The sequence below is a fragment of the Theropithecus gelada genome, chromosome 1 (assembly GCF_003255815.1).
Source record: "Theropithecus gelada isolate Dixy chromosome 1, Tgel_1.0, whole genome shotgun sequence".
Taxonomy (NCBI): Eukaryota; Metazoa; Chordata; class Mammalia; order Primates; family Cercopithecidae; genus Theropithecus; species Theropithecus gelada.
Window position 1 is genome coordinate 152,835,038 of NC_037668.1, and position 27,503 is coordinate 152,862,540.

The following is a 27,503-nucleotide window of genomic DNA, read 5'->3' on the forward strand; positions in this document are numbered from 1 at the left end:
TAGAGAGTAGCGAGTCCAGCTGAGCACGGTGGCTCACGCCTGTAATCCCAGCACTTTGGGAGGCTGAGGCGGGCGGATCATGAGGTCAGGAGTTTGAAACCAGCCTGACCAACATGGTGAAACCCTGTCTCTACTAAAAATACAAAAATTAGCCAGGTGTGGTGGCGCACACCTGTAATCCCAGCTACTCAGTAGGCTGAGGCAGGAGAATCGCTTGAACCCAGAAGGCGGAGGTTGCGGTGAGCTGAGATTGTGCCAGTGTTCTAGCTTGGGCGACAGAGCAAGACTCCATCTCAAAAAAAGAGAGAGTAGCCAGTCCTCAGAAAGCAGGAGGAACACACCGTCCTTGGGTAGTGTCTCTACTTAGAAGAAACTATAAGGAGCTATGATTAAACTTGGAATGTACGGATATGCTCACTAAAGGTCAAGGCTATTGGTACTATAATAAACATTAATCCTTCAAACTAAGTCTACTCATTAATGTTATCTTTGAGTGAAATGGGCTGCACTCAGGATATCTGGACATTCTGCAGGCTTGGTGGGAGATGTCCTGCATGACCGTAATTTTTTTTTTTTTTAAGAGAGTCTCACTGTTGCTCAGGCTGGAATGCAGTGGCGCCATCTTGGCTCACTGCAACTGCTACCTCCCGGGTTCAAGCAATTCTCATGCCTTAGCCTCCTGAGTAGCTGGGACTACAGGCATGTACCACCACACCCAGATTTTTAAAATATTAATATTTTAGTAGAGATGGGGTTTTGCCACATGGGCCAGGCTCCTGGCCTCAAGCGATCCACCTGCCTTGGCCTCGCAAAGGGTTAGGATTACATGTGCGAATAGTTTGGAATTATAATACTTATGGCTATTTTCAGACCATAAGTATTAATATAACCGCCTTGTGAGGGCCTAGCTACTCACTTTAAGACGGGGTCATTCTAGTCATGTTTTTTTTTTTTTTTGGCGGCAGGGGGGACAGAGTCTTGCTCTGTCACCCAGGCTGCAGTGCAGTGGTGCGATCTTGGCTCACTACAACTTCAGCCTCTTGGGTTCAAGTGATTCTCATGTCCCAGCCTCCTGAGCAGCTAGGATCACAGGTGTATTCCACCATGCCTGGCTGATATATATATATATTTTTTTATTTTAGTAGAGATGTGGTTTTGCCATGTTGGCCAGGCTGGTCTTGAACTCCTGACCTCAAGTAATCCGCCCGACTCAGCCTCCAAAGTGCAGGGATTACAGGCGTGAGCCATTGTGCCCGGCCTCTAGTCATGTTTTATTAATCCAGAGGCCTGGTAAGCAGAAGTTCCTCTAACAATAGCACTTCTAACATTGCTTTGAAATTACTTGTCCAGTTGGTTATCTCCTTGATTAAATTGTGAACTGACAGCAAAGACCATATCTTATTCCTCCTTGTAACCTAGGGACCTAGACTAGTGGGCAACCTATAGGAGGGGCTTAATAATTGAAACAAACAAATGGATGAATAAATGAAGAAAATGGCTAAACAATTTAGAGGGCAAAGATCACGTCTGGCTGCGGTGATGAGGCGAGATGAAGTAATTTAACTTGAACCTTAAAGGATTTAATGGTAAGAGTCTGACAAAGGGTATGTGTACAGGAGGTAGGAAACAGGAAAAAGAAATGAGTTGGAAGAGAGCTTAAAAGTCTGGTTTTAATATAATCTCCTGTTAAATGTAGGAATTTCATTTATAATCGTGCTGATGAGTCATGAAATACCTCATAAAATACCCTATTCTGTTTCTTAGTCTGGTTTGGACAATCTGCCCTAGTTTTGATTCTTCGATAAATGAATTCATTTCAAAATATTTATTGAAGATCTATTTCATAAAATCACATTGATTTAGGAAGTTTATTTTTTTCTATGACAGGTACTTTTTCCAGCATTTGCTGCTTATATAATTTAACAAGATTAAATACCCAAATTTTGATATTGACTACATCTGTTAAAACTATATTTTAAAAAAAATTGTAGTAAAATACACATAACATACAATTTATCATCTTAATTCTTTATAAGTGCACAGTTCAGTGGCATTAAATACCTTCACATTGATGTGCTACCATCACTACCATCTATCTACAGAACTGTTTTTACACCTGAGATTTTTAATTTTTTTGAGATTTTTATTTATTGACTTTTTTAGAGAGAGGTTCTCACATCTCACTATGTTGCCCAGGCCTGACTCAAACTTGGGCTTAAAGGGTCCTTCCATCTCAGCCTCCTGAGTAGCTGGCACTACAGGCGAATGCCATTGTACCTGGCTTACACTAACATTTTTAAACTTAAAAATACAAAATACTACTGTTCACAGAGAAGTAAGAAACACTTTAAATGATGCCATTTACATTCTAAATATGTTGACAAAATTCGGACCACAACTTAAAATTGGTGTATTAACTAAACATTGGGCTTGGTATTTAGTAATGACTATTTAAACCATTGGCCTTGTAAGTCAAAAATCTAAGATAAGTGTAAAAACCTTATGCATTTTTATCTTAAAGAGAAATAATTCAAAGTACTAAAAGTTCAATTTTACAAACCTAGAAAAGAGATTTCTGATAGCACAGAAAACCAGACATTCTCCTTTCACTGGCTAAATCCTATGGGAAGAAAATTACGTGGTAAGATCACACTTTAGGCCGGCACATTGGCTCATACCTGTAATCCCAGCACTTTGGGAGGCCAAGGTGGGCGGATCACCTGAGGTCGGGAGTCCGAGACCAGCCTGACCAACATGGAGAAACCCTGTCTCTACTAAAAATACAAAATTAGCCAGGAGTGGTGGTGCATGCCTGTAATCCCAGCTACTTGGGAGGCTGAGGGAGGAGACTTGCTAGAACTCAGGAGGTAGAGGTTGAGGTGAGCCAAGATCGTGCCACTGCACTCCAGCCTGGGAAACAAGAGTGAAACTCCATCTAAAAAAAAAAAAAAACAAAAAAACCATACCTTCGCCTACTCCATTCTTATCACAGGAGTGCTTATACTCTTCCTGTGGGAGCCACCCTTCCCATTCCCAGAAGCAATGGTTTCAGTTCAGATGCTGGTTCTATATAAAAGGGCAATGTAAGAAGTAGCAGTATTTTCCCAATATCCTGCTAGAACTCGGCTAATTGAAAAGCAGCACAAGGCTAGAATCAGAACCCAGGGTTTCAGGATCCAAGACCAGTTTTATTTCTAAGAGAAATATTTCTCTACAATTATAATCTTCTATAACCCTATAAAACAGCTTCTAATTAGTTCAGATTCTTCATCAGAACATTTCTATTTTTCAAATGCTGCCCCCTGCAGTTGATTAGATTTTGTAATGGATGGTTTTGAAGCTATTTCTGGAGCAAGTGTCGGAGCTTAGGAAACAGTTTTAATGCATTCTGTGTCGTCACTTCTATCACTTCTTCCACTGAGATCCCTTTCACCTGGGCGATATATTCTGCCGAAATAGAAACGTTCCAGGGCTCATTCCGTACCTGAAACAAGACAGCAGACACACCCTGTCAAACATGACACTGAAGGGAAGCAGATCCTTGGAGACTATAGATAAAACAGAAGAAAATGAGTTGGTAAAAACAACTGATGGGTTCCTTTTTTTTTTTTTTTCCTTTTTAGATGGGAATGAGGGCTGGGAGGGAGGCATGGCTGCAATGTTGATTGTAAATCTATGCCGCTCCTGAAAAGAACCCTGTGGTATTAACAATTGAAGTCCCTAGCTCCTAGCACATGAAGAAGTCTGCAAACAGTGAACACTTGGTAACACTTGCCTGACACATGGATTAACTGTCCTTTGGTTTGTTGCTTACATGAATGCTTGTAAAAGGTCACTGCTCTGCTGCTTGGCCGCCTACCTCACAGGCTACATGACAGTTTGATTCAAGAATTGCCAACATGTATTGGAAAGATGAAATAGATTATGTACTGGTGTTTCACTGATTCTAAGATGCATTTCCTCCCCTATTTTAACATCTCTGAAATTGATATAGTATATTTCATTTAGATTCAGTGGTATTTCATAGTATAACTGGCAGTGTTTTTTCTGTCTTAATGGTCATAAAACAATGGTAAACAATGGTGCCTCTACAATCAGTAGCATTTAGATTTGATGAAATAAATTATTATAGTTACTATCAATAAGCATCTACTCAGGATGATAATGTTCAGAGGAATAACATTACTGTTAAAAATTTCAAAAACCCACTTTGGTAATGTAGCCTAAAAAAAAAATTAAAAATGGGCACAAAGATTTATGTTAATCATGTTGTTTATAATACAATCTAGATGACCAATATCAAGTAAAATATGGTAAACTCACATACTGGAATATTATGCAGTTATTAAACATGATGAAGCAAAGTATGTTTATTAATATACACAGAGGTTCAGCCAGGTGCAGTGGCTTATACCTGTAATCTTAGCATTTAGGAAGGTTAAGGTGGGAGGATCACTTGAGCTCAGGAGTATGAGACCAGCCTGGGCAACATAGTGAGACCTTGTCTCTATTAAAAAAAATTAACAAAAAAATATATATACAGAGGTTTACCACATAAAGATCAGTTATAAAATAATATGTCCAAATTAATCCTGTTTTTATGAAATATATGTGCATACATAAATGAACATAAAAAAGTCTGAAAGAAGGCTGGGCATGGTGGCTCACGCCTGTAATCCTAGCACTTTGGGAGGCCGAGGCGGGCAAATCATGAGGTCAGGAGTTAGAGACCAACCTGGCCAACGTGGTGAAACCCTGTCTCTACTAAAAATACAAAAAATTAGCTGGGCATAGTGGCAGGCACCTGTAATCTCAGCTACTTGGGAGACTGAGGCAGGCGAATCGCTTGAACCCGGGAGGCGGAGGTTGCAGTGAGACGAGATAGTGCCACTGCATCCCAGCCCAGGTGACAGAGTGAGACTATGTCAAAAAAAAAAAAGTCTGAAAGAACACACAAACTTTAGTGTTTTCTGTACATGAGGCATTGTTCTAAGCTTTTCACGGAATTTCCCATTTAATCCTCAAAATAACTCTGTGGTACTATTATTAATAGTATCCCTATTTTCATAGATAAGAAGGAATCCCAAACAGCTAGTAAGTAGCCTGGCTGGGGTTTAAACCCAGGCAATCTGACTTCAGAGTTTATGGACTTAGCTACTATATTATAGTGGTAACCTTTGGGTAGTAATGATTTATTTTCTTGTTTATGATTTTCTGTGTTTTCTAACTTTCTATAACAGACACATTTTACTTAACAAAAATAATATGCGGTTAAGAAATTCATTTATCAAAAAATATTTATTGAGTACAGGTTGAGTATCCCTTACCCAAAATGCTTGGAACCAGAAGGGTTTCAAATTTAGAATTTTAAAAATATTTGCATATGCATCTCAAGATATCTTGGGGATGTGGACCAATTCTGAACACAAATTCATTTCTCTCTCTCTCTCCCTTTTTTTTTTCTCTGTTGCCCAGACTGGAGAGCTGTGGTGCAATCTCAGTTCACTGCAACCTACGCCTCCTGGATTCAAGTAATTCTCCTGCCTCAGCCTTCCGAGTAGCTGGGATTACAGGCATGCACCACCACACCCGGCTCATTTTGTATTTTTAGTGGAGACAGGGTTTCTCCATGTTGGTTAAGCTGGTCTCAAACTCGTGACCTCAGGTGATCTGCCCGCTTTGGCCTCCCAAAGTGCTGGGATTACAGGCATGAGTCACTGTGCCTGGGCTCATTTATGTTTCATATACACCTTACACACATCGCTTGAGAGTAACTTTATACAGTATTTTAAATTATTTTGTGCATGAAATAAAGTTTTGTTAAGTACTCATTTGTGGAATTTTCCATTTGTAGTGCAATACTGATGATGAAAAAGTTTTAGATTTTGGAGCATTTTGGATTTAGGATGTTCAGATTAGGGATGCTCTCAACTGGTACCTACTTTGCACAAGGCACTATGCCAAAAACTCACATTTTTTTTTGTCAAATCAACTAAATATAAATATAAAACTGACTTACAACGGCCATCAAAATTTATTCCTGTTTAGGAAGAATAATGCTAGGTCCTTTCCTTCCATTTTATACTAATCAAAGTGACAATTTTGTACCATTCTGTCCTACACCAAAACAGGAAAAACTAGTGTGATCCTCTACTTTCCCATTCCTCTATATTTTACATTCTTTTTTCTTTCTTTTTTTTTTTTTGAGATGGAGTTTCACTCTTGTTGCCCAGGCTGGAGTGCAACGGCGTGATCTCGGCTCACGGCAACCTCTGCCTCCCTGATTCAAGCAATTCTCCTGTCTCAGACTCCTGAGTAGCTAGGATTATTGGTGTGCACCATGACGCCTGGCTCATTTTGTATTTTTATTGGAGACGGGGTTTCTCCATGTTGGTCAGGCTTGTCTCGAACTCCCGACCTCAGGTGATCCACCCGCCTTAGTCTCCCAAAGTGCTGGAATTACAGGTGTGAGCCACCACACCCAGCTTTACATTCTTATAATAGCTGATTTATAAAAATATGTAATTGACCAGCCTGGGCGGCTACTGGAGGTGGGGGCTGAGGTGGGAGGATCACTTGAGCCTAGAAGGTGGAGGCTGCAGTAAGCTATGATTGTGCCACTGTACTCCAGCCTATGCCACAGAGTGAGATCCTGTCTCAAAGAAAATAAAAATAAAGGTCAGGCACAGTGGCTCACGCCTATAATCCTAGCACTTTGGGAGGCCAGGATTCCTTGAGGCCAGGAGTCCAAGACCAGCCTGGGCAACATGGTAAAACCTCGTATCTACAAAAAATATAAAAATGGCCATGTGCAGTGGCTCATGCCTATAATCCCAGCACTTTGGGAGGCCAAGGCAGGCGGATCACTTGAGGTCAGGAATTCAAGAACAGCGTGACCAATGCAGTGAAACCCCATCTGCACTAAAAATACAAAAATCAGCCAGGTGTGGTGGCACAAGCCTGTAATCCCAGCTACTAGGGAGGCTGAGGCAAGAGAATTGCTTGAACCCGGAAGGCAGAGATTGCAGTGAGCTGAGATCGCGCCACTGCACACCAGCCTAGGCGACAGAGCAAGACTCTGTCTCAAAAACAAAAACAAAAAAACCCAAAAAACCCAAAAACAACTAGCCAGGCATTATAGCACATGCCTGATGGAGAATCATCTGAACCCAGAAAGTCAAGGTTGCTGTGATCACACCACTGCACTATAGCTTAAGTGACAGAGTGAGACCCTGTCTCAAAAAAAAAAAAAAAAAGATTATTGAACATCAATTAGTAAAACTCACACTGCAATCACATATAATCATAGTTTCTGAATAAACTGATAATAATTGCTACTGGTCCCAAACCTCTAAATTTTGAGTGCTAATTCTCTGAATTTGGCAGGCATAGAGACACAGATCTGATGGGTAGTCAGAGGCACTTATTAAACTGCACATTGGGAGGTCATTGTAATAGGTACTGCCTAAAGCAAATAAAGCATATACTGTGGCTTACTTTCAGAAAATTATAATTTAAAATAGTAGTAATATTAAAGAGAGTGAAATTTAAACTACGATTCTTTGTGGCTTACAATAACAAAAAGAGATCCTAACAGCAAAGATCATAAATAAACCCATGACTGTATCAATACTTGTATTGAAAGAAATAGAACTTCATTATAACATGCTAACTAAAAGAGGAAAAATGAACATTCATTGAGTACCTACTGTATACCAGATACTGCTAGGCACTTTCACATACATTACGTCATATAGTACTTACCATAATTTTTTTTTTTTTGAGACGGAGTTTTGCTCTTGTTGCCCAGGCTGGAGTGCAATGGCGCGATCTCGGCTCACTGCAACCTCCGCCTCCCGGGTTCAAGCAATTCTCCTGCCTCACCGTCCTGAGTAGGTGTGATTTCAGAGGCATGTGCCACCACACCCAGCTAATTTTTTTGTAGTTTTAGTAGAGACAGGGTTTCTCCATGTTGGTCAAGCTGGTCTCGAATTCCTGACCTCAGGTGATCCGCCTGCCTTGGCCTCTCAGGGTGCTGGGATTACAAGTATGAGCCACCGTGCCCAGCCCACCATAATATTTTAATGTATTTATTATTTTACCCACATTTTATAAATGAAAAAGCAGTTTCAGAGAGATTAAGTAGCTTGCCCAAAGTCAGCTAGTAGGTAGACAAGAGGATTTGAATTTGTCTTTCTGACTGCATACACTGTACTTTTTACTATACTGGTTTGACTCTTATTATTACATACATTAGGACATGCTCCATTATCAAATAATATTCTCTGGAGCACAACAGCTATATTTAGAAAGACCTGAAATAAACTTAATATAAGCCCTTAATCTAGCACTATATGAGGATTCCACTGTATTTACACTATAATGAGAAACACAGCTAAATTGAAAAGAGCTCAAATGAAAGATACAATCTAAATAATATAGAAATTAGAAAACTATTTACCTGTTTTTCTGGTCCTAGTGCAGGTGAATCTGTTTCTAAGCATATAGAGGTTAAAGGCAACTGTTTCACAAGTTTCTGCTTCTTAGAGAAAAGAAAAAGCAGGTAAGTTTAAAACATGAGAAATAAAGAAAAAGAGCATTAAATTGACATGCTAACAATGCATTTTATTCTGCAAGAACTTAAAATTTATGCTTTAGGCTAGGCGCGGTGGCTCACGCCTGTAATCCCAGCACTTTGGGAGGCCGAGGCGGGTGGATCATGGGGTCAGGAGTTCAAGACCAGCCTGACCAACACGGTGAAACCCCGTCTCTACTAAAAATACAAAAATTGCCAGGTGTGGTGGCTCACGCCTGTAATCCCAGAACTTTGGGAGGCCAAGGCAGGCAGAACACAATGTCAGGAGTTCGAGACTACCCTGGCCAACATAGTGAAACCCCATCTCTAATAAAAATACAAAAATTAGCCAGGCATGGTGGTGGGCGCCTATTAGTAATCCCAGCTACTCAGGAGGCTGAGGCAGAAGAATCACTTGAACCCAGGGGCAGAGGTTACAATGAGCCGAGATCATGCCACTGAACTCCAGACTGGGCAACAGAACAAGACTCTGTCTCAAAAAAATAAACAAATAATAAAATATAAATACAAATACAAAAATTAGCCAGGCAAGGTTGCAGTGAGCCGAGATTGCACCACTGTACTCCAGACTGGGCAATAGAGTGAGACTCTGCCTCAAAAAAAAAATTATTTTTTACTATTCAATTGATAGGCCGGTTGTGGTAGCTCACACCTGTAATCCCAGTACTTTGGGAGGCCGAGCTGGGTGGATCACTGGAGACCAGGAGTTTAAGACCAGCCTGGGCAACATGATAAAACCCCATCTCTACTGAGAATACAAAAATTAAGCCAGGTGTGGTGGCTCATACCTATAATCCCATACTTTGGGATTTAAAAAAAAAAAATTAGTTTTTACTATTCAATTGATAGGCCGGTTGTGGTAGCTCACACTTGTAATCCCATACTTTGGGAGGCCAAGGCAGGCTGATCACTTGAGGCCGGGAGTTTGAGACCAGCCTGGCCAACATGGTGAAACACCATCTCTACTAAAAATACAAAAATTAGCTGGGCGTAGTGGCGGGCGCCTGTAATCCTAGCTACTTGGGAGGCTGAGGCAGAATCACTTGAACCCAGGAGGCAGAGGTTGCAGTGAGCTGAGATCACGCCACTGCACTGCAGCCTAACAAGAGTGGAAAAATAAAATTTAAAAATTAGCCAGGCATTGTGGTACATGCCTGTAATCCCAGTTACTCGGAAGGCTGAGGCAGGAGAATCGCGTGGACCTGGGAGGCGGAGATTGCAGTTAGCCAAGATCACATCACTGCACCCTAGCTTGGGCGACAGAGTGAGACTCTGCTTCAAAAAAACAATTCAATTGATAAATGCTAACTGGATGTTCTCATAATTCCACTACTAAAAGTTATGTTAAAATATAAACACTAATTCCTAGAAGTTATCCAAAGCTTCTAGGGAAACCAAAAAATAGTAACCACAGCAAAAATGAGGTATACCCAGCAAGCAGAAATCCAAACATCTGTTATCACATGCCAACATTGACAAGGAAGTGATTTCTGTTGTTTCTCCACCCTCACCACATTCAGTGTTTCTTTCTAACATCCACTTTAAGGCACTCAAAGCTTTATGTTTATAAATCTAAGGGTTTTGTTTGTTTTTGAGACAGAGTCTGGCTCTGTCACTCATGTTGGAGTGGAGTGGCACATTCTCAGCTCACTGGACCCTCCATCTCCTGGGCTGAAGCCATCCTCCCACCTCAGCCTCCTAAGTAGTTGGGACTACAGGCACACACCACCACACTTGGCTTTTTTTTTTTTTTTTTTTTTTTTTTTTGAGACAGAGTCTCACTTTTCGCCCAGGCTGGAGTGCAGTGGCGCGATCTCAGCTCACTGCAAGCTCCGCCTCCCAGGTTCACGCCATTCTCCTGCCTCAGCCTCCCAAGTAGCTGGGACTACAGGTGCCTGCCACCATGTCAGGCTAATTTTTTGTATTTTTTAGTAGAGACGGGATTTCACCGTGTTAGCCAGGATGGTCTCAATCTCCTGACCTTGTGATCTGCCCGCCTCCCACAGTGCTGGAATTACAGGTGTGAGCCACTGCGCCCAGCCTAGTTTTTTAAGTTTTAAAGCTGTAATTCACATACCATAATATTCACTCTTTAAAAGTATACAATTCAGTGTTTTTTGCTATATTCACAAAATTGTACAATCATCACCATTATCTAGTTCTGGAATATTTTCATCACCCCAAAAAGAAACCCCATACCCATTAGCTGTCACTCCCTATTATCCTTCTCCTCAAAATCCTGGAAACCACTAATCTATTTTGTGTCTATAGATCTGCCTCACCTGGACATTTCACATGAATGGAATAATACAAGATGTGGTTTTTTATCTGGTTGCTTTCTCTTAGTATAATGTTTTCAAGGTTCATCCATGCTGTAGCATGATTCAGTACTTCATTTCTTTTCATGACTTTATTCCTCTTCATTCCTTTTTATGACTTGATATTCCACTGTGTGGATATAGCACATTTTATTCATCCATTCATCGGCTGACAGACATCTAGGTTGTTTCTACTTGTTGGCTACTATGAATAATGCTGCTATAAACATTTATGTACAAGTTTCTGTGTGGACATATGTTTTAATCTCTTTTGGGTATCTACCTAGGGGTGGAATTGCTGGGTCACATGGTAATTTTATTACGTTTCTAAGGAACTGCCAAACTTAGTGGCATAAAGTGGTATCTCTCACTGTACCTTTGATTTCTATTTCCATAATGGCTAATGAGGTTGAGCATCTTTTTATGAGCTTATTGGCCACTTGCATGTTTTCTTTAGAGACATATCTAATTTAAATAATTTGCACATATTTTAATCAGGTTATGTCTTTTTATTGAGTTGTAATGGTGCTTTATATATTCCAGATACTAGACCCTTATCAGATACATGGTTTGAAAAGAATTTTTATCTTTCTAAGGGTTGTATTTTCACTTTTGTGATAATGTACTTTGAATTATAAAAGTCTTAAATTTTTTATTGTGAAAATTTTAAATTTTGATTATGTCCAATAAATTTTTTCTTTGGTTACGATTTTAATGACCTATCTAAGACGCCACAGCCTAATCAAGGAGTCACACAAATTAAGGCCTGTTTTCCTCTAGGAATTTTTACTTTTATTTTTTTTTGGGATGGAGTTTTGCTCTTGTTGACTAGGCTGGAGTGCAATGGCTTGATCTCGGCTCACTGCAACCTCCATCTCCTGGTTCAAGTGATTCTCCTGCCTCACCCTCCCGAGTAGCTGGGATTACAAGCACATGCCAGCACGCCCAGCTAATTTTTGTATTTTTAGCAGAGACAGGGTTTCACCATGTTGGTCAGGCTGGTCTCAAACTCCTGGCCTCAGGTGATCCACCCGCTTCAGCCTTCCAAAGTGCTGGGATTACAAGCATGAGCCCCTGTGCCTGGCCTTATTTTGGTTTTATATTTAAGTCTTTGATTAATTTCTGAGTTCATTTTTATATATATGTAAGGTAGAGACCTAAGATTAATTTTTGTAAAGTAACTAGAATAGTATCATAAGTATGTAATAAAAGCTCATGTTTTAAATTTTATTTCATAAAGTGTTAGATGAGTTTCAATGACAAAATTTACCTGACCACTTCTTATGATAGAAGGGGGAACTGAGAAGAAGTACCCAGCTCTTACTCCTTCCATGGCTACAGATGGCCGACCATCAAATGCATGCAGTAGTACCTTGTCAGCACCTTTCAAAAATGAAAGATAAGGCAGAATTCCATTTTATTTCCCATTAATCCAATTAAATAACAGAAGTCTGAAATTTTAAGTAAATGTTGGTCACTAGGATATAAACAAGAGGTTTTATATCTTCTAAAGGGTGGATAAATGTACAGTGTCCAAAGAGTAGAATAAAAATACAGTAAATTTTAAGCCAGGCACAGTGGCTCACACTTGTAATCCCAGAACTTTGGGAGGCCAAGGCAGGCAGATCACTTGAGCTCAGGAGTTCTAAACCAGCCTGGCCAACATAGTGAAACCCTGTCTCTACAAAAATACAAAATTTACCTGGGCATGGTAGTGCAGGCCTATAGTCCCAGCTGCTCAGGAAGCTAAGGTGGGAGGATCACCTGAGCCTGAGATGTCGAGGCTGCAGTGAACTGCGATCGCACCTCTAAGCTAGGCATTGGAGTGAGACTCTGTTTCAAAAAATAAACTAATAAAAATATATATAGGCCGGGCGTGGTGGCTCACATCTGTAATCCCAGCACTTTGGGAGGCCAAGGTGGGCGGATCACCTGAGGTCAGGAGTTCAAGATAAGCCTAACTAGCATGGTGAAACCCCATCTCTACTAAAAATACAAAAAAATTAACTGGGAGTAGTAGTGGGAACCTGTAATCCCAGCTACTTGGGAGGCTGAGGCAGGAGAATCACTTGAACCCGGGAGGCAGAGGTTGCAGTGAGCCAAGACTGCACCACAGCACTCCAGCCTGGGCAATTCAGCGAGACTCCATCTCAAAAAAATATATAGAAAGATAGATAGATAGATAGATAGATAGATAGATAGATAGATAGACAGACAGATAGAGAGAGAGAAAATTCTTAATCTTCAGAATAAAATTGAAATATTCAATAATGTTGGCCAGGCACAGTGGCTCATGTCTGTAATCCCAGCACTTTGGGAGGCTGAGGTAGGAGGATCTCTTGAGCTCAGGAGTTTGAGACCAGCCTGGGCAACATGGTGAAACCCAGTTTCTACTAAAAATACACACACAAAAAATTAGCAGGGTGTGGTGGTGTGTGCCCATAGTCTCAACTAGTTGTGGGGCTGAAGTGGGAAGATCTCTTGAGCCCGGGAGGTAGAGGTTGCAGTGAGCAGAGATTGCCCCACTGCAATTCAGCCTGGGCAACAGAGTGAGACCCAGTCTCAAAAAAAAAAAAAAAAAAAAAAGAGAAATATTCAATTTTAAAGACAAATATAAATTTCCTGCACCATCACATCTTTTCTAGAAGTCTGTGAGCTGTCTAATTGTTTCTCACAGGAGGTTTTTAGGTAGTCAAATGGATTATCTTAACAAAAATGCTAGTGAAAGAAGAAATGGGGAACTAAGTGACACAAATTCCATAGAGTGGGCTTCATAAAACTATCCCCAGTTCTTAAAGGCTAGCTGCTCAGCCTGCATAAAAATCATGCTTTCAGTGACCTCAGAACTATTCATCACTGATTCCTAGTTGCAGGCAATTACATTTACTTCATTATTTGACAGAGTTTTTTCAAATGGTATGAATGACCATTAGAGAGTTATGACCATAAGTAAGTTATGAAATCAACTTAGTAGGTCACAACCAGTAATGAGTGCTTATATGTATATATGTGTGTGTATGTAGCACACACACATACCTATACATACACATATATGGATTGCTTGTTAAACTTTTGTTAGCTTTCTTTATGTAAATATGAGTCTCAAAATAAACTATATTTCTTACTGTAGATGGCACCTTTAAAATATTGAAAAATAATGCTATAAGATGTAAATTTACTTTAGGAACAAACAAAAAAGAGTGTGTTTATATATGATGGCCAAAATCTGTATTTCTGCATTTCTGTAAATTCTGCATTTCTGAAGCAGCAGCTGGAAAACATACAAAACAGTGACCCAATGTGATTGCTGTGTGATAGCCCTTCTTTTTTTAACCTTTTCCTCATTAATCAGCTGACTGAGCTGATTAAGAAACTGAAGCTGCTGGCCAGACATAGTGGCTCATGCCTGTAATCCCAGCACTTTGGGAGGCCGAGGTGGGTAGATCACCTGAGGTCAGGAGTTCAAGACCAGACTGGCCAACATCATGAAACCCCATCTCTACTAAAAATACAAAAATTAGCTGGGTGTGGTGGCGCACACCTGTACTGCTAGCTACTTGGGAGGCTGAAGCAGAATAGCTTGAACATAGGAGGTGGAGGTTTCAGTGAGTCAAGATTGTGCCATTGCATTCCAGCCTGGGGAACTGAGCAAGACTGTGTCTCAAAAAATAAAATAGGCTGGGCACAGTGGCTCACTCTTGTAATCCCAGCACTTTGGCAGGCTGAGGCAGGTGGATCACTTGAGGTCAGGAGTTCAAGACCAGCCTGGCCAACATGGCGAAACCCTAGATCTACTAAACATACAAAAATTAGCTGGGCGTGATAGTGGGTGCCTATAATCTCAGCTACATGGGAGGTTGAGGCAGGAGAATTGCTTGAACCTAGGAGGCAGAGGTTGCAGTGAGCCAAGATTGCACCACTGCATTGCAGCCTGGGTGACAGAGTGAGACTCTGTCTCAAAAAATAAACAAATAAATAAATAAATAAAAGAAACTGGAGCTGCTAATTTTGCTTTGCTTTGTTTTTTATGAAGGTGCTAATTTTTAAATTCAGGGACATAAATTATTTTATTCAACTTTTCATTTAATCTGTCTGGGCCTGGGAAATATGATAATTACACTGAAAACCGTGTAAACAATAGCCTGACCTGCAACATCATCTTAGATGATTTTCACCCCCCTTCTTGCCCCTGCCCTTCAAGAAATCAGATTAAAACATGGCTTGCTTTGTGAGAACATAAACTGGAATTGTCAAACTTGAACATTAGGCCTGTTTTTCTCAGGAAATGAAATACCTTGCTCTTGTAAAAGGTTGATGGTAGGTCTTCCAGCAGAGCGTGAGTGCACATTTCTGTTTAACGACAACAACATGTCTTTTAAGTACCACCCTGAAAGTAGTGTTTTTGATCTACTAAAGTAGTTCAGAGAAAGATAAATGTAGAGTTCCATTTCAGGAGAACTCTGATCATTATTTAATTTGCTCTATAGCTATTAACATGAAAAAATAATTAACCTACACAGGCAAATTTAGTCTTTTGGCTAATTGGATCTGTCTGATTAGGACTTGTCTTTGCTCTTCCTTCTGTTCATCAGTGCCAGCAAATCTAGGGGAGAAATCTAGTCCAACCTAGAGCAGAAAAATAAAAGATATTACATATTTAGGTTTAAGGAACCTCAAAAGAGATCTTTGGATTGACGCTATCCAATAGAAATATAATGTGAGGCAGAAAAGCAAGCCACATAAAAATATTAATTCTAGTAGCCACATTAAAAATATTCACAAAAACAGGTGAAATTAGTCTTAAGATACTTTAACCCAATATATCCCAAATATTATTATTTTAAACATGTAGCCAATATAAAATATTGAGTTATTTTATATTCCTTTGTTTTGTTTTGTTTTGTTGAGATGGAGTCTGGCTCTGTCACCCAGGCTGGAGTGCAGTGGCGCAATCTTGGCTCACTGCAACCTCTGCCTTCCAGGTTCAAGCGATTCTCTTGCCTCAGCCTCCTGAGTAGCTGGGATTACAGGTGCCCGCCACCACGCCCAGCTAATTTTTGTGTTTTTAGTAGAGGCAGGGTTTCGCCATGTTGGCCAGGCTGGTCTCAAATTCCTGACCTCAAGTGATCAGCCCGCCTTGGCCTCCCAAAGTGCTGGGATTACAGGCATGACCAGTCTTTTCTTTTTCCTTTTTGGTACTAAAACTTTGAAATACACAGTGTATTTTACACTTATAGCACATCTCAATTCAGAGCAGTCACATTTCAAATGCTCAGGAGCTGTTAAGTGGCCACTATATTGGACGGCACAGACTACAGATGACTCCTTCTCCTGGGACTATTTTGGCATGCATTCTATAATCTATATTTTGAATTTAAGTGTTATTCTTATCTTTCGTCTTTAATTAAAAATGGAATTTATTACCAAGTAATAAAAATATTTCACAATTGGCCAGGCATGGTGGCTCATGCCTATAATCCCAGCACTTTGGGAGGCCAAGGTGGGTGGATTACTTGAGGCCAGGTGTCCAAGACCAGCCTGGCCAACATGGTGAAACCCTGTCTCTACTAAAAATACAAACAAATTAGCTGGGTTGGTGGTGCATGCCTGTAATCCCAGCTAGTAAGGAGGCTGAGGCAGGAGAACCACTTGAACCTGGGAAGCGGAGGTTGCAGTGAGCCGGGATTGCACCACTGTACTCCAGGCTAGGTGACAGAGCAAGGTTCTGTCTCAAAAAAAAAAATCACAATTATAAATATTTAAATAAAAAAGTTCTTTAATTACAAACTCTAGCCCATTTAAAGTGTGTTTCTAAATTACTTATGAAGAATTATAGATACTATATTAACTCACCAGAGCAAGGACCCATATTTAAGCACAAGAAAAGAAAGCAAAGTATTTAGAAATCTATTATTTTTCTCCAATTAAGGTAGGTCTATGGCAAGGCTTTTGATTGTTTCATCCCCAAGCTTTCTTGCTTATTAAAGAAGTATCAACAAATTATTATTTGGCTAAGTGGGGTGAACACAATTATACAAGTCAGTTATAATCACCAATACTGAACTAAAAATTATTTTCATATATCATATAGAAGTCTGAATTAGAAGTCGTTTGATCAGCTAGTGGGTATTTACCTCTCCAATTGCCAACAACCGATCCTTATAATTCTCGATAATGGGCAAAGCTACATCCAAATCCTGGGAGACAAAAAGTAAAATTGTTAAAATGGAAGAAGGGAACTGCTATTTCACAAGCTCCTATTATGTGCTAGGTGCTACACTATCCTGGTGCTTTACATACATTTAATCCATTTAAGCAGTCAAAGAACTAGCAATAGTAATCCTTCTATAATGGTGAGTACCTCTACCTGTAAATTTGAGTAGAAACATATCCCATACCCATTCAGGTTACAAGAATATGACTTTTTATGAAGAGCACCACTTAAATATTGCCTTCTGTTTAGGGGGTATTTCCTGACATTTAGGAGGCATTTGGACATTCTGAAATCACTAAGAAAGAGAGAGGCAAACCACCAGGGAGTCATCTTTACATGTGAGCTTTGCGACTGCATTGTTGTGTTCTCCCCTTAGAATTCGTCTGGTTGGTGAGTTTATAATAATAATCCCATACTTTCTTTGCACTGTTTTCACTGATTTCATTTGTCTTTAGTCCTGCTTTGACTACTTGTCCTAAATGCCCAGCAATATAAACAATGAGTATCTCATATATGTTTGTTAAATATTGAAGTAGCTGTGTACCATTAGTTTCAATGATATTACCTTTTCCACTGAGGATAATTTGCCCTGTGAGGGTTCCCTTCTTAGGTAGGGAAAACAAATATATGGAAAATTGCTTCTAGATACCTTTTAGACTATATTGCACATTTTAGTTTCAGGATATATAGATTGCAAAGTATTTCTCCTGAGGATAATCAGAACAAGACAGAATTAAGAAAAGGAAGGTAAAGCAGATGATAGAGGAACAGGAGTAGATTTTACCACTATGAGAGAGAACAAAGATGAAGGAAGGTAAGTTAAGGCCTTGAAATATATTCTAGTAGACTTGAAATACATTCTAGTGGACTTGAAGAAGAATTAACATTGTCATGAAAAATGATGGGTATATGACCCTAGATGTCAGAAAAGCTATTTGACAACAAGTTGAGTAGGTTAAACAGTTCTAGGTAAAGCTTTTTCCATATCACACATCCAAACTACTCTATGTCTCTGAGATCTCAGAGGGACTGGAGAAGTAGGAGAAATCACCCAGGAAATGTCTAACACTTAGAAAGCCTGAGTCACAGAAATTACACGCTTGGAGGAAGATCAGATGAAGAAAAAACCATGCCTCTTGGAATATGTATTATCTATGAAAAAGCAAAACAGATTTATAGTGAGACTATTCAAACTCTTAATAAAATAGATTTGGAAGCTTTCAGCAAGTCAAGAATGATAAATAAAACTTAATAGTAGAATGTAATTCATATTACTTAATATGTACAAATGCATTTGTGTGTGTGGTCTTTGTCATTTCATTTTAGTAGGTGTAAACATATTTATAAGGCTATTTATAGGTCTATTTCTGCCCTCAGTTCTATCCCCACTCCCTTCAGAAGGTCTTAAGTTCCTTAACAGCTAATGGTTCTATTATACTTTTGTGTTTTTGTTTTTTTTTAAAGATAGGTTCTCAGCTTGTGACCCAGGCTGGAGTGTGCAGTGGTGCGATCATAGCTCACTGCAGCCTTGATCTCCTGGGCTCAAATGATTCTCCTACCTCAGCCTCCTGAGTAGCTGGGACTACAGGCATGTGCCACCATGCCTGGCTAATATTTTTAATTTTTGTGTAGAGATGGGGTCTCGCTATGTTGCCTAGGCTGGTCTCCAACTCCTGGCCTCAAGCAGTCTTCTCACCTCAGCCTCCCAAAGTGTTGGGATTACAGGAGTCAGCCATAGCACCCCACCCTATTACAGTTTTTGTACAAAAAAGATTATATACCCCTATACTTTATGATTGGGCATAATACTACTATATAATTATTCATCATTTACAAATGAGGAAATTCAGACTTGGTGAAGGTAAGTAATGTGCCACAGATCACAGAAGTCCGTAGGCCAGGTCCCTCTGACTTCAAAGCTCATGCATGCTGTTTCCACCATGCTGCTGAAGGAAGAATGGAAGAAGGGACAAAAAAGGGAATGAATGAAAGAAGGAAGGAGGGCAAAAGGGATCAAAGCAAAGAGATTTATTCAGAATGATTTTAAATAATTACAATAGATTTTTTTATTATAGAAAATGTTTACTCTTCAGAACCTTTAGAACAGGGATCAGGTGTTTAACAGAAATTAGTGAAGTGGGACAAGTAGAAACAGTAGCTAACTAGAGAGCGAATACCCTGCATGGAGGGGCAGCAGAATGCCACCAGTGAATTGTGGTTCACCACAGTTCATTGTGGTTCATCCCCAGTGCCTAAACTGTGCCTGGTAATAATATTTATTGCAAGAATTAATTAATTCAGGAATATGTTAAAAGGATTTGTGTGATGCTAGGCAATTCATCTTATAAAACAAGTTAATTTGATGAATACTTACTACATACCTAGCTTTGTACCACATATTTTAGAAGCCTGTAAACATGCAAAGAGGCATACTTCCTGTTTCAAAGGGGTTTATAATCTAATTAGCAGGAGAAAACTAAACTGCAGTATGGACTACAAGTGCAACTGGAATAAAACAGGGCTAACTCTGCTCATCTCTAGTCTATTCCAGAGGATTATCACAACATTTGATGGGTTCATATCTGCTTTGATAATCAAGAATTACCTATCGGCTGGGCATGGTGGCTCACACCTGTAATCCCAGCCCTTTGGGAAGCCAAGGCAGGTGGATCACTTGAGGCCAGGAGTTCAAGACCAGCCTGGCCAACATGGCAAAACCCCATCTCTACTAAAAATACAAAAAATTAGCCGGGTGTAGTGGTACATGCCTGTAATCCCAGCTACTCAGGAGGCTGAGGCATGAGAATCACTTGAACCAGGGAGGCAAAGGCTGCAGTGAACCGAGATGGCGCCACTGTACTCCAGCCTGGGTGACAGAGCAAGACTCTATCTCAGAAAGAAAAAAAAAAAAAGAAGTACCTATCATACTGTTGGCATATTAATTGCTTTGGTAAGTTAAGCAGTCCAATCAATTCTATATTAACGCCAAATATATGCCAAATCCAGTCATTTCTGTACCTCCAATGCTAGTACTCTGGTCTAATCCACCATCATTTGTAGCCTTCTAACTTTTTCCCCTTTTCATTTTTTGCCCTCTTCAAAACTCACTCTTCATACCAAAGCTAAGGGGATCTTTTTTTTTTCTTCACTAAACTCATTTTACTGCCAGAGCCGAGGGGATCTTTTTAAAACATAAATTACATCTTGGTACTTCTCACATTAAACCCTCCACTGCATGTAAACTAAAATCCAACAAGGTCCTGTATGAGATCTCTGCCCATCCCTCTTACCACTATCACTTCCTCTCTTCCTCTAGCCATATCAGCCCTCTTTCTGTTTCTTGACTACACTGAGCTTATTCCTACCTTAGGACCTTTGTGCTTTGCTGTTTCCTTTGCATAGAACACCCTGATCCTCTCTGCATGGCCAATTGCTTTGTAACATTCAGGTTGCAGCTCAATTGTCACTACCAGAGTCCTTCCTTGATGACATCATCTAACAACCAGCATCCACAACACCTACTACATAAACTTGTTTTACTGTCTTCAAAGCACTTAGTGCTATCAAAAGTTTTCCTGTTGATGTAATTGTTGACTGTCTGTCTGCACCATCTAGAATCTAGCTTCCATGAGAGGGATCTTACTCATTATTGGGTCTGCAGTGCTGACAGCAGTGCTTAGCATGTAGCAGGTGCTCAGTACACACTGGTTGACTACCTAACTAAATGAATGTCTATTAGTATAAATCCCCACATAAAAGAAAGAAGCGCTGCCTTGCTATGATTCCATATTTGTAGAATTATGACTATCTGGCAAGATAGCTAATTTTATCATATTTAACAATTCAGGATATCTCCAGGATAAACATTTTTACCTGAAATGAATGAATTTTATTTTGTTTATTTCTATTTTATTTTTTTTGAGAGATGGAGTCTCACCATGTTGCCCAGGCTGGTCTTGAACTCCTGAGCTCAAGTGATCCTCCTACCTCGGTCTCTCAAAGTGTTAGGATTACAGGCATGAGCCACCACGCCCGGTCATGAATTTTATTTTGAAATAAGTAGAGCTACCTAAGGTATCTTAATATAGGAACAGAGATACATTATTATTATTATTATTTTTTTTTTGAGATGGAGTCTCACTCTGTTGCCCAGGCTAGAGTGCAGTGGAGCAATCTCGGCTTACTACAATCTCCGCCTCCTGGGTTCAAGTGATTCTCCCACCTTAGTCTCCTGAGTAGCTGGGACTACAGGTGCATGCCACCACACCTGGCTAATTTTTTGTATTTTTAGTAGAGACAAGGTGTCACCATGTTAGCCAGGATGGTCTCAATCTCCTGACCTCGTGATCCACCCACCTCAGCCTCCCAAAGTGCTGGGATTACAGGCATGAGCCACTGCATCCGGCCTACATGATTATTTTTTAAATGGCACTATATCTCAATTTATTCATAGGTAACAAAAAGTCATTACTTCTTTGAAATGGTGCTATCAAGCCCATTATGCAATAAAGCACTCATGAAACTGTGGATCTTCCTGATGCTGAGTCAGGAGACAAGTGTGAAATATAAGACATACCAACTATTGTGAGTCAGTAAGACCGTGCGGGTAGGATGTTTTTAGAGCGGGTACAAAATCAGTGCAATTTAATAGCTGGAGAGCAATCCTGTAACAATGGTTTTATGTTAAAAGATAATACTACTTACTTGAACTCATCTGTTCCCTAATAGTATATAGCACCTCTGAATTTGTATCTTTCTTTTTCTAGATATTCTATCACTTTTTTTTGCCAAAGCAACATGACTACAGTACCAAAAAAAGTGAAAAAAGTTACACATATTTCTAACAGATCATCACAATTACTATCATTTCTGTGTTTTCTCTCCAGTCTTTTCCTTATGAATATATGCTTATGTAGATGTCACTCATAGTGAATACGCTATTTGGTATCCTGCTTTTCTCCCTATATTATACAGTAAGCATTTTCCATGTGCTATATACACTTTATAATCCTCATTTTCTATAAATGCATTACATTTAACACTCTACGACTTAACTAATGATTCCTTTATTTCTGAACCTCTAAGCTGTTTCTACTTTTTCTCTATTACGAATAATGTTGCAACAAATATCTTCGTTAAAGAAGGTAGTGCTTCCTTCTTTTGGATTATTTCCTGAGAATATAAATTAGAAAGAGGAGGATTACTGAGTCAAATAATTCTTTTGTTTGTTTGTTTTTAATGGTTCCTGTTTTGTATGACTGTTACCTTTAGTGTGACACTTCTTTGGTCTTCTGGTGAAAGTCCTTGAACTGGATGAACACCCAAGCATGGTAGGACAAACCCATTATACCTAAAAATGTAGAACCAATTGAGAAAGCAAGAACAGTAGACTAGTATATTACAATGTATTCTAAAGAATAAGTAGAGGCCGGGCATGGTGGCTCATGTCTGTAATTCCAGCACTTTGGGAGGCTGAGCCAGGTGGATCACTTAAGGCCAGGAGTTTGAGACCAGCCTGGCCAACATGGTGAAATCCTGTCTCTACAAAAAATATAAAAATTATCCAGGCCTGGTGGTACATGCCTTAGTCCCAGCTACTTGGGAGGCTGAAGCAGAGAATTGCTTGAAACCAGGTGGCAGAGGTTGCAGTGAGCCGACATTGCGCCACTGCACTCCAGCTTGGGTGACACAGCAAGACTCCATCTCTCAAAAAAAAAAAAAAAAAAAAAAAGAATGAGTAGAAAATAATCTCTTTTCAGGGCTATGCTAAAATGCTTTTTCCTCTTTATTCTCATTAAAAATGGATCTTTGATATTATAAACTGGATGTCATAACTGTGTTCTTATTAGCAACCCTTTAAAATCCTAATTAAAAGTAGCACCTTTCTGAAAGTTGCATAATCTTTTCAAATTCTCCTGAATGTTCGGCAACTGCCACAAGGGCCACAACATTGGCCTGAAAAAAAAAAAAAGAATAGAGTTCCAAACAATATACATTTAATATAAATATATCAAAATTTAAAGTTTTCTCTGCATTTTAGTTATCCTTGTTCACCCATGCTTCATCAATACAATCAGAAGGGCTATCATTGAATATTTACTATGTTTCGAGCCCTATGTTCAATCAATATAAATATTGCCTCATTTAATTTACATAAACCTGTAAAGTAGGCTGTAGTCTACTGTATAGATCAGGAGACAGAGTTCTGGATGTCAAATAACTTGCTCAGGGTCATCAGGTCTATATATGTCCAAAGCCCACATTCCTAATTAAGTGCCACAGTGAAAGTTACCTGTATGTAAAAATGCACTACAACCATTTCTGGCTGTATTATTTTCTGAGATGGTCACAGAATGCTAGTTACAGTGAATTTCATAAACACTTCCAAAAAAAAAATACTTTTTCTAAGCAAATCAAAACATTTCAGAAAACTTTCATAATATAACCCAGATCTCCAAAATCATGTGAATTTAAAAACTGAAAGATGGACCAATTTGTTCCATAGCGCTGTTGAGCATGGTAGCTATAGGAACATGTTTTGAATTCAGACTAACTCGTCTCCATCACTTCACTAGCATATGTCTTTGGACCAGTTACTAATCCCTAGACCTTAGATTCCTCATCTATAAAAATGGGGAATGGTTGGCTACAAATTAGTAATTTCCTCAGAAGGTTGCTGTGAAACATTGAATGAGGTAAAGTCGAGAAAGGCCTTAGTTCAGTGTCTGGCATGTAGCAAACACTTAATAAATGCTACTTAGGCTGGGAGCAGTGCCGCATGCCTATAATTCTAGCATTTTGGGAGCCCAAGGTGGGTAGATTGCTTGAGCTCAGGAGTTTGACACCAGCCTGGGCAACATAGTTAGACCTTGTCTCTATTTTAATTATAAATAATAAACACTGGCTGGTTGCAGTGGGTCACTCCTGTAATCCCAGCACTTTGGGAGGTCGAGGTGGGCAGATCACCTGAGGTCAGGAGTTCGAGATCAGCCTGACCAACATGGTGAAACCCTGTCTCTACTAAAATACAAAAATTAGCTGAGTGCAGTGACACGTGCCTGTAGTCCCAGCTACTCAGGAGGCTGAGGCAGGAGAATCACTTGAACCTGGGAGGTGGAGGTTGCAGTGAGCTGAGATCGCGCCACTGCACTCCAGCCTGGGCGACAGAGCGAGACTCCATCTCAATAAATAAATAAATAAATAAATAAAAATAAAAAATGCTACTTACTATAAACTACTGAAACAACCTCAAGGTAGTATATCTAAATTTCAAGCTGTTTTTGCTTGAAATGATAGTTAAAATAAAAAACCAAAAGAGCAATTACAAATATTGACTTACCTTCTTGGCTTTCTCCAACACATCATCCAAATCCTAAAACAAGCATAAGAAATCACCATTATTTTAGATACTAAGCAACTAATCTTGGACTGTATATGTCAATGCAGTTGTGGCATCACAAAGAATGACAATGATAGCAACGAATGGAGTAGTGGAAAGCAAAGAGCCTACACTGACCCACCTCCTGTTTACTCCTACTCTCAGTAAAGTCTGGCTTCTGTTCCCACCACTAAAACAGAAGCCTCTATTGTCAAATATACAGGGTATTTATCTGTCCTCATCTTACTCTACTCCTCAGTAGCATTTAGAATCTCTCATTTGCTTACTCCTTCCTTCTTGAAATGGTTTCCACTCTTCGCTTCTGCAATACCACTCTCTCATTGGTGGCTACTTTTCAGTCTCCTTGACTGGCTCCCCTTCCTCTTTCTGGATTCTAGAACCTCTGCTCCTCTTTCTGCACTTGCCTTGAGTGATCTCACTTCCTCTCATGGTTTTAATATCATCATTATGCTGAGTTCCCAGTTTTGTTTTTTTTTTTTCCCCCCGAGATGAAGTTTCATCTTGTCTCCCAACTGCAGTGCAATGGTGCGATCCCAGCTCATTGCAACCTCTGCCACCCAGGTTCAAGTGATTCTCCTGCTTCAGCCTCCAGAGTAGCTGGGATTACAAGCGACCGCCACCACACCCAGCTAATTTTTGTATTTTTAGTAGAGATGGTGTATCACCATGTTGGCCAAGCTGGTCTTGAACTCATGACCTCAGGTGATCCACCACCTCGGCCATCCAAAGTGCTGGGGCTACAGGTGTGAGCCACCACACCCAGCCTGAGTCCCCAGTTTTTATCTTTAGCTTATAATTCTCTCCTGAACCTATGACTCACATTAAAAAATTATGACATCTCCATTTGCATGGGATTAGGTTTCCCAATATGCCCCAAACATAAATCTTCATTTTCTCTTCACAAACCTATTCCTTCTGCTGACCTCCCCACCTCCACTTCAGACCTTGGTCTTCCCTTTTCTCAGTAAACCAGCACCACCATCTTCCCTATAGCACAAGCTAATAATCTGAGTCATCCTTGATTCCTCCCTTTCCCGTGCTAGCCACATTCAATTCTTCAGTACTTATTGTGGATTCTGTCTCTAAAATGTATCTTGAATCCATGTATTTATCTCAAACTCACCTGCTATCATCATAGTACCAACAGCCAACATCTCTTGCCTATATACTGCAAAAGCCTCCTAACTAGTCTTATAGCTTCCACTCTTCTCCATCCATTTGCCATACAGCAGCAAAATGGTGTTAAAATGGATAGCATCATGCCTATCCATTTTTGTGTAATCTCAGGACTTTGGGAGGTCAAGGAGGGTTGATCACTTGAGACCAGGAGTTCAAGACCAGCCTGGACAACATGACGAAACCCTGTCTCTATTAAAAATACAAAAAATACAAATTAGCCAGGCGTGGTGGCGCACACCCATGATCCCAGCTACTTGGGAGGCTGAGACAGGAGAATCGCTTGAGCCCAGGAGGCAGAGATTGCAACGACCTGAGATCGTGCTATTGCACTTCAGCCTGGGGGACACAGGCAGACTCAATCTAAAAAATAAAAATAAATAAAAAATTCAAAAAGCCCTTTAATGAATCCACATTGTGCTTCAAATGCAATCCAAATTCCTTACTGACCCACCTCATCTATCCCCTGCAAACCTCCCCAGTTTTGTTTCATGCCTTTCTCTTTCTAGTTCATCAAGCTCCACTCAGCTTTTTGGCAACTGAAATGTGCCAAATTCTAGCTTGTCTGGGGGCCTGCAACCTGTTTCCCTAACTAGCATACACTCAGCCTCTTGCTTGGGTGGCTCCTCGTCTTCTCAGCCTTAAGTGTCAGCTCCTGGGAGGATTTCCCCCTGAAATAAAACCCCCCTTACTCCTCTATTGTTAGTCTCTAGTTTCCCATGTAATGGGTAAAACAGTTATTTTAATTGAGGCAAGCTCTCACCACATTGCCTAGGCTGGTCTCAAACTCCCGGGCTCAAGCGATCCACCCGCTTCGGTCTCTCATAGTGCTAGGATTACAAGTGAGAGCAACCACACCCGGCCATGTTTGCCTCTCTCCCCTATTTGTGAAATTTTTCCCCCTTCCCCTTCCCCTTTCCCCCTTTTCTCTCTCTCTCTCTCTCTCTCTCTCTCTCTCTCTCTCTCTCTCTCTCTCTCTTTCTGGAGTGCAGAGGCGTGATCTCAGCTCACTGCAACCTCCACCTCCTGGGCTCAAGCGATTTTCCCACCTCAGCCTCCCGAGTAGCTGGGACCACAGGCAAGCGCCACCATCCCCAGCTAATTTCTGTTTTGTTTTTTTTTTTTTTTTTTCCTGTAGAGACTGAGGTGTCAACATGTTGCCCAGGCTGGTCACGATCTCCTAGACTCAGGAGATGCGCCGCGCCCCCCTTGGCCTCCCAAAGTGCTGGGATTACAGGCGTGAGCCCGCGCCCGACCTCTCCCGGATTTGAACGCGTTTCGAGGACCGCTTCCCACGAAAAGTGGCATCTCAGCTAGGAGGTGACAGGCCCGAGAGGAAAAACAGGCCAGCCAAGGGCAGGTGGGAGAACGATTTCAGGAACTCAGAAGAGCAAACAAAAGCCTTGTGGAAATAGCTTACCGCGACTGAATCACACACACACACACACAAAAAAATCGGTATGTCTGAGGTTAAATAGGGAATAGGGAAATGAGGGGCAGGTCATATGGCCATAAACAAGGGTCTGGGCGGGGGATATGGGGTTTCATCCCAAGGGAGGAGAGCAAAGATAACACGAGGGGAAAGGACGGGGGCATCCCCGCTCCCTCGGGCCCCGTATCGCCCTCACATACGCGGTCAAAGTCTGGGGCGGAGATGTGGCAGTGACAGTCCACCAACCCTACCCGCGCCGCTCCCATTGCGCCCCCGCGGCTGCGGCCTTAGACGCGCCCGCAGAGCCGGAGCCGGAACGTTTCAGCTGCAGCGTCCTGAGTTTCCAGCCGGATGCATGCTAGTTACAC

The 27,503-nt window shown here is 40.6% G+C and overlaps 1 protein-coding gene across 6 annotated transcripts; it reads right to left on the reverse strand.

Annotated features, from left to right (window-relative positions):
• Positions 1-1,849: 1,849 nt before the first annotated feature.
• Positions 1,850-27,495, reverse strand: TATDN3 (TatD DNase domain containing 3). 6 transcript variants are annotated; one of them, XM_025388485.1, is made up of 10 exons: positions 27,336-27,495; positions 24,468-24,500; positions 23,010-23,083; positions 22,394-22,478; positions 17,049-17,111; positions 15,431-15,540; positions 15,209-15,264; positions 12,185-12,297; positions 8,462-8,539; positions 1,850-3,484 (listed from the first exon to the last, which is right to left on the reverse strand). In XM_025388485.1, the coding sequence occupies exons 1-10, from the start codon at positions 27,399-27,401 to the stop codon at positions 3,341-3,343; spliced, it is 822 nt and encodes a 273-aa protein (XP_025244270.1). In that variant the 5' UTR covers positions 27,402-27,495; the 3' UTR covers positions 1,850-3,340. The 6 variants fall into 6 exon arrangements, with proteins under 6 accessions (XP_025244270.1, XP_025244260.1, XP_025244251.1 ...); XM_025388475.1 differs by having other exon boundaries at positions 8,462-8,542; XM_025388466.1 differs by having other exon boundaries at positions 8,462-8,563.
• Between the last annotated feature and the right edge of the window lie 8 nt (positions 27,496-27,503).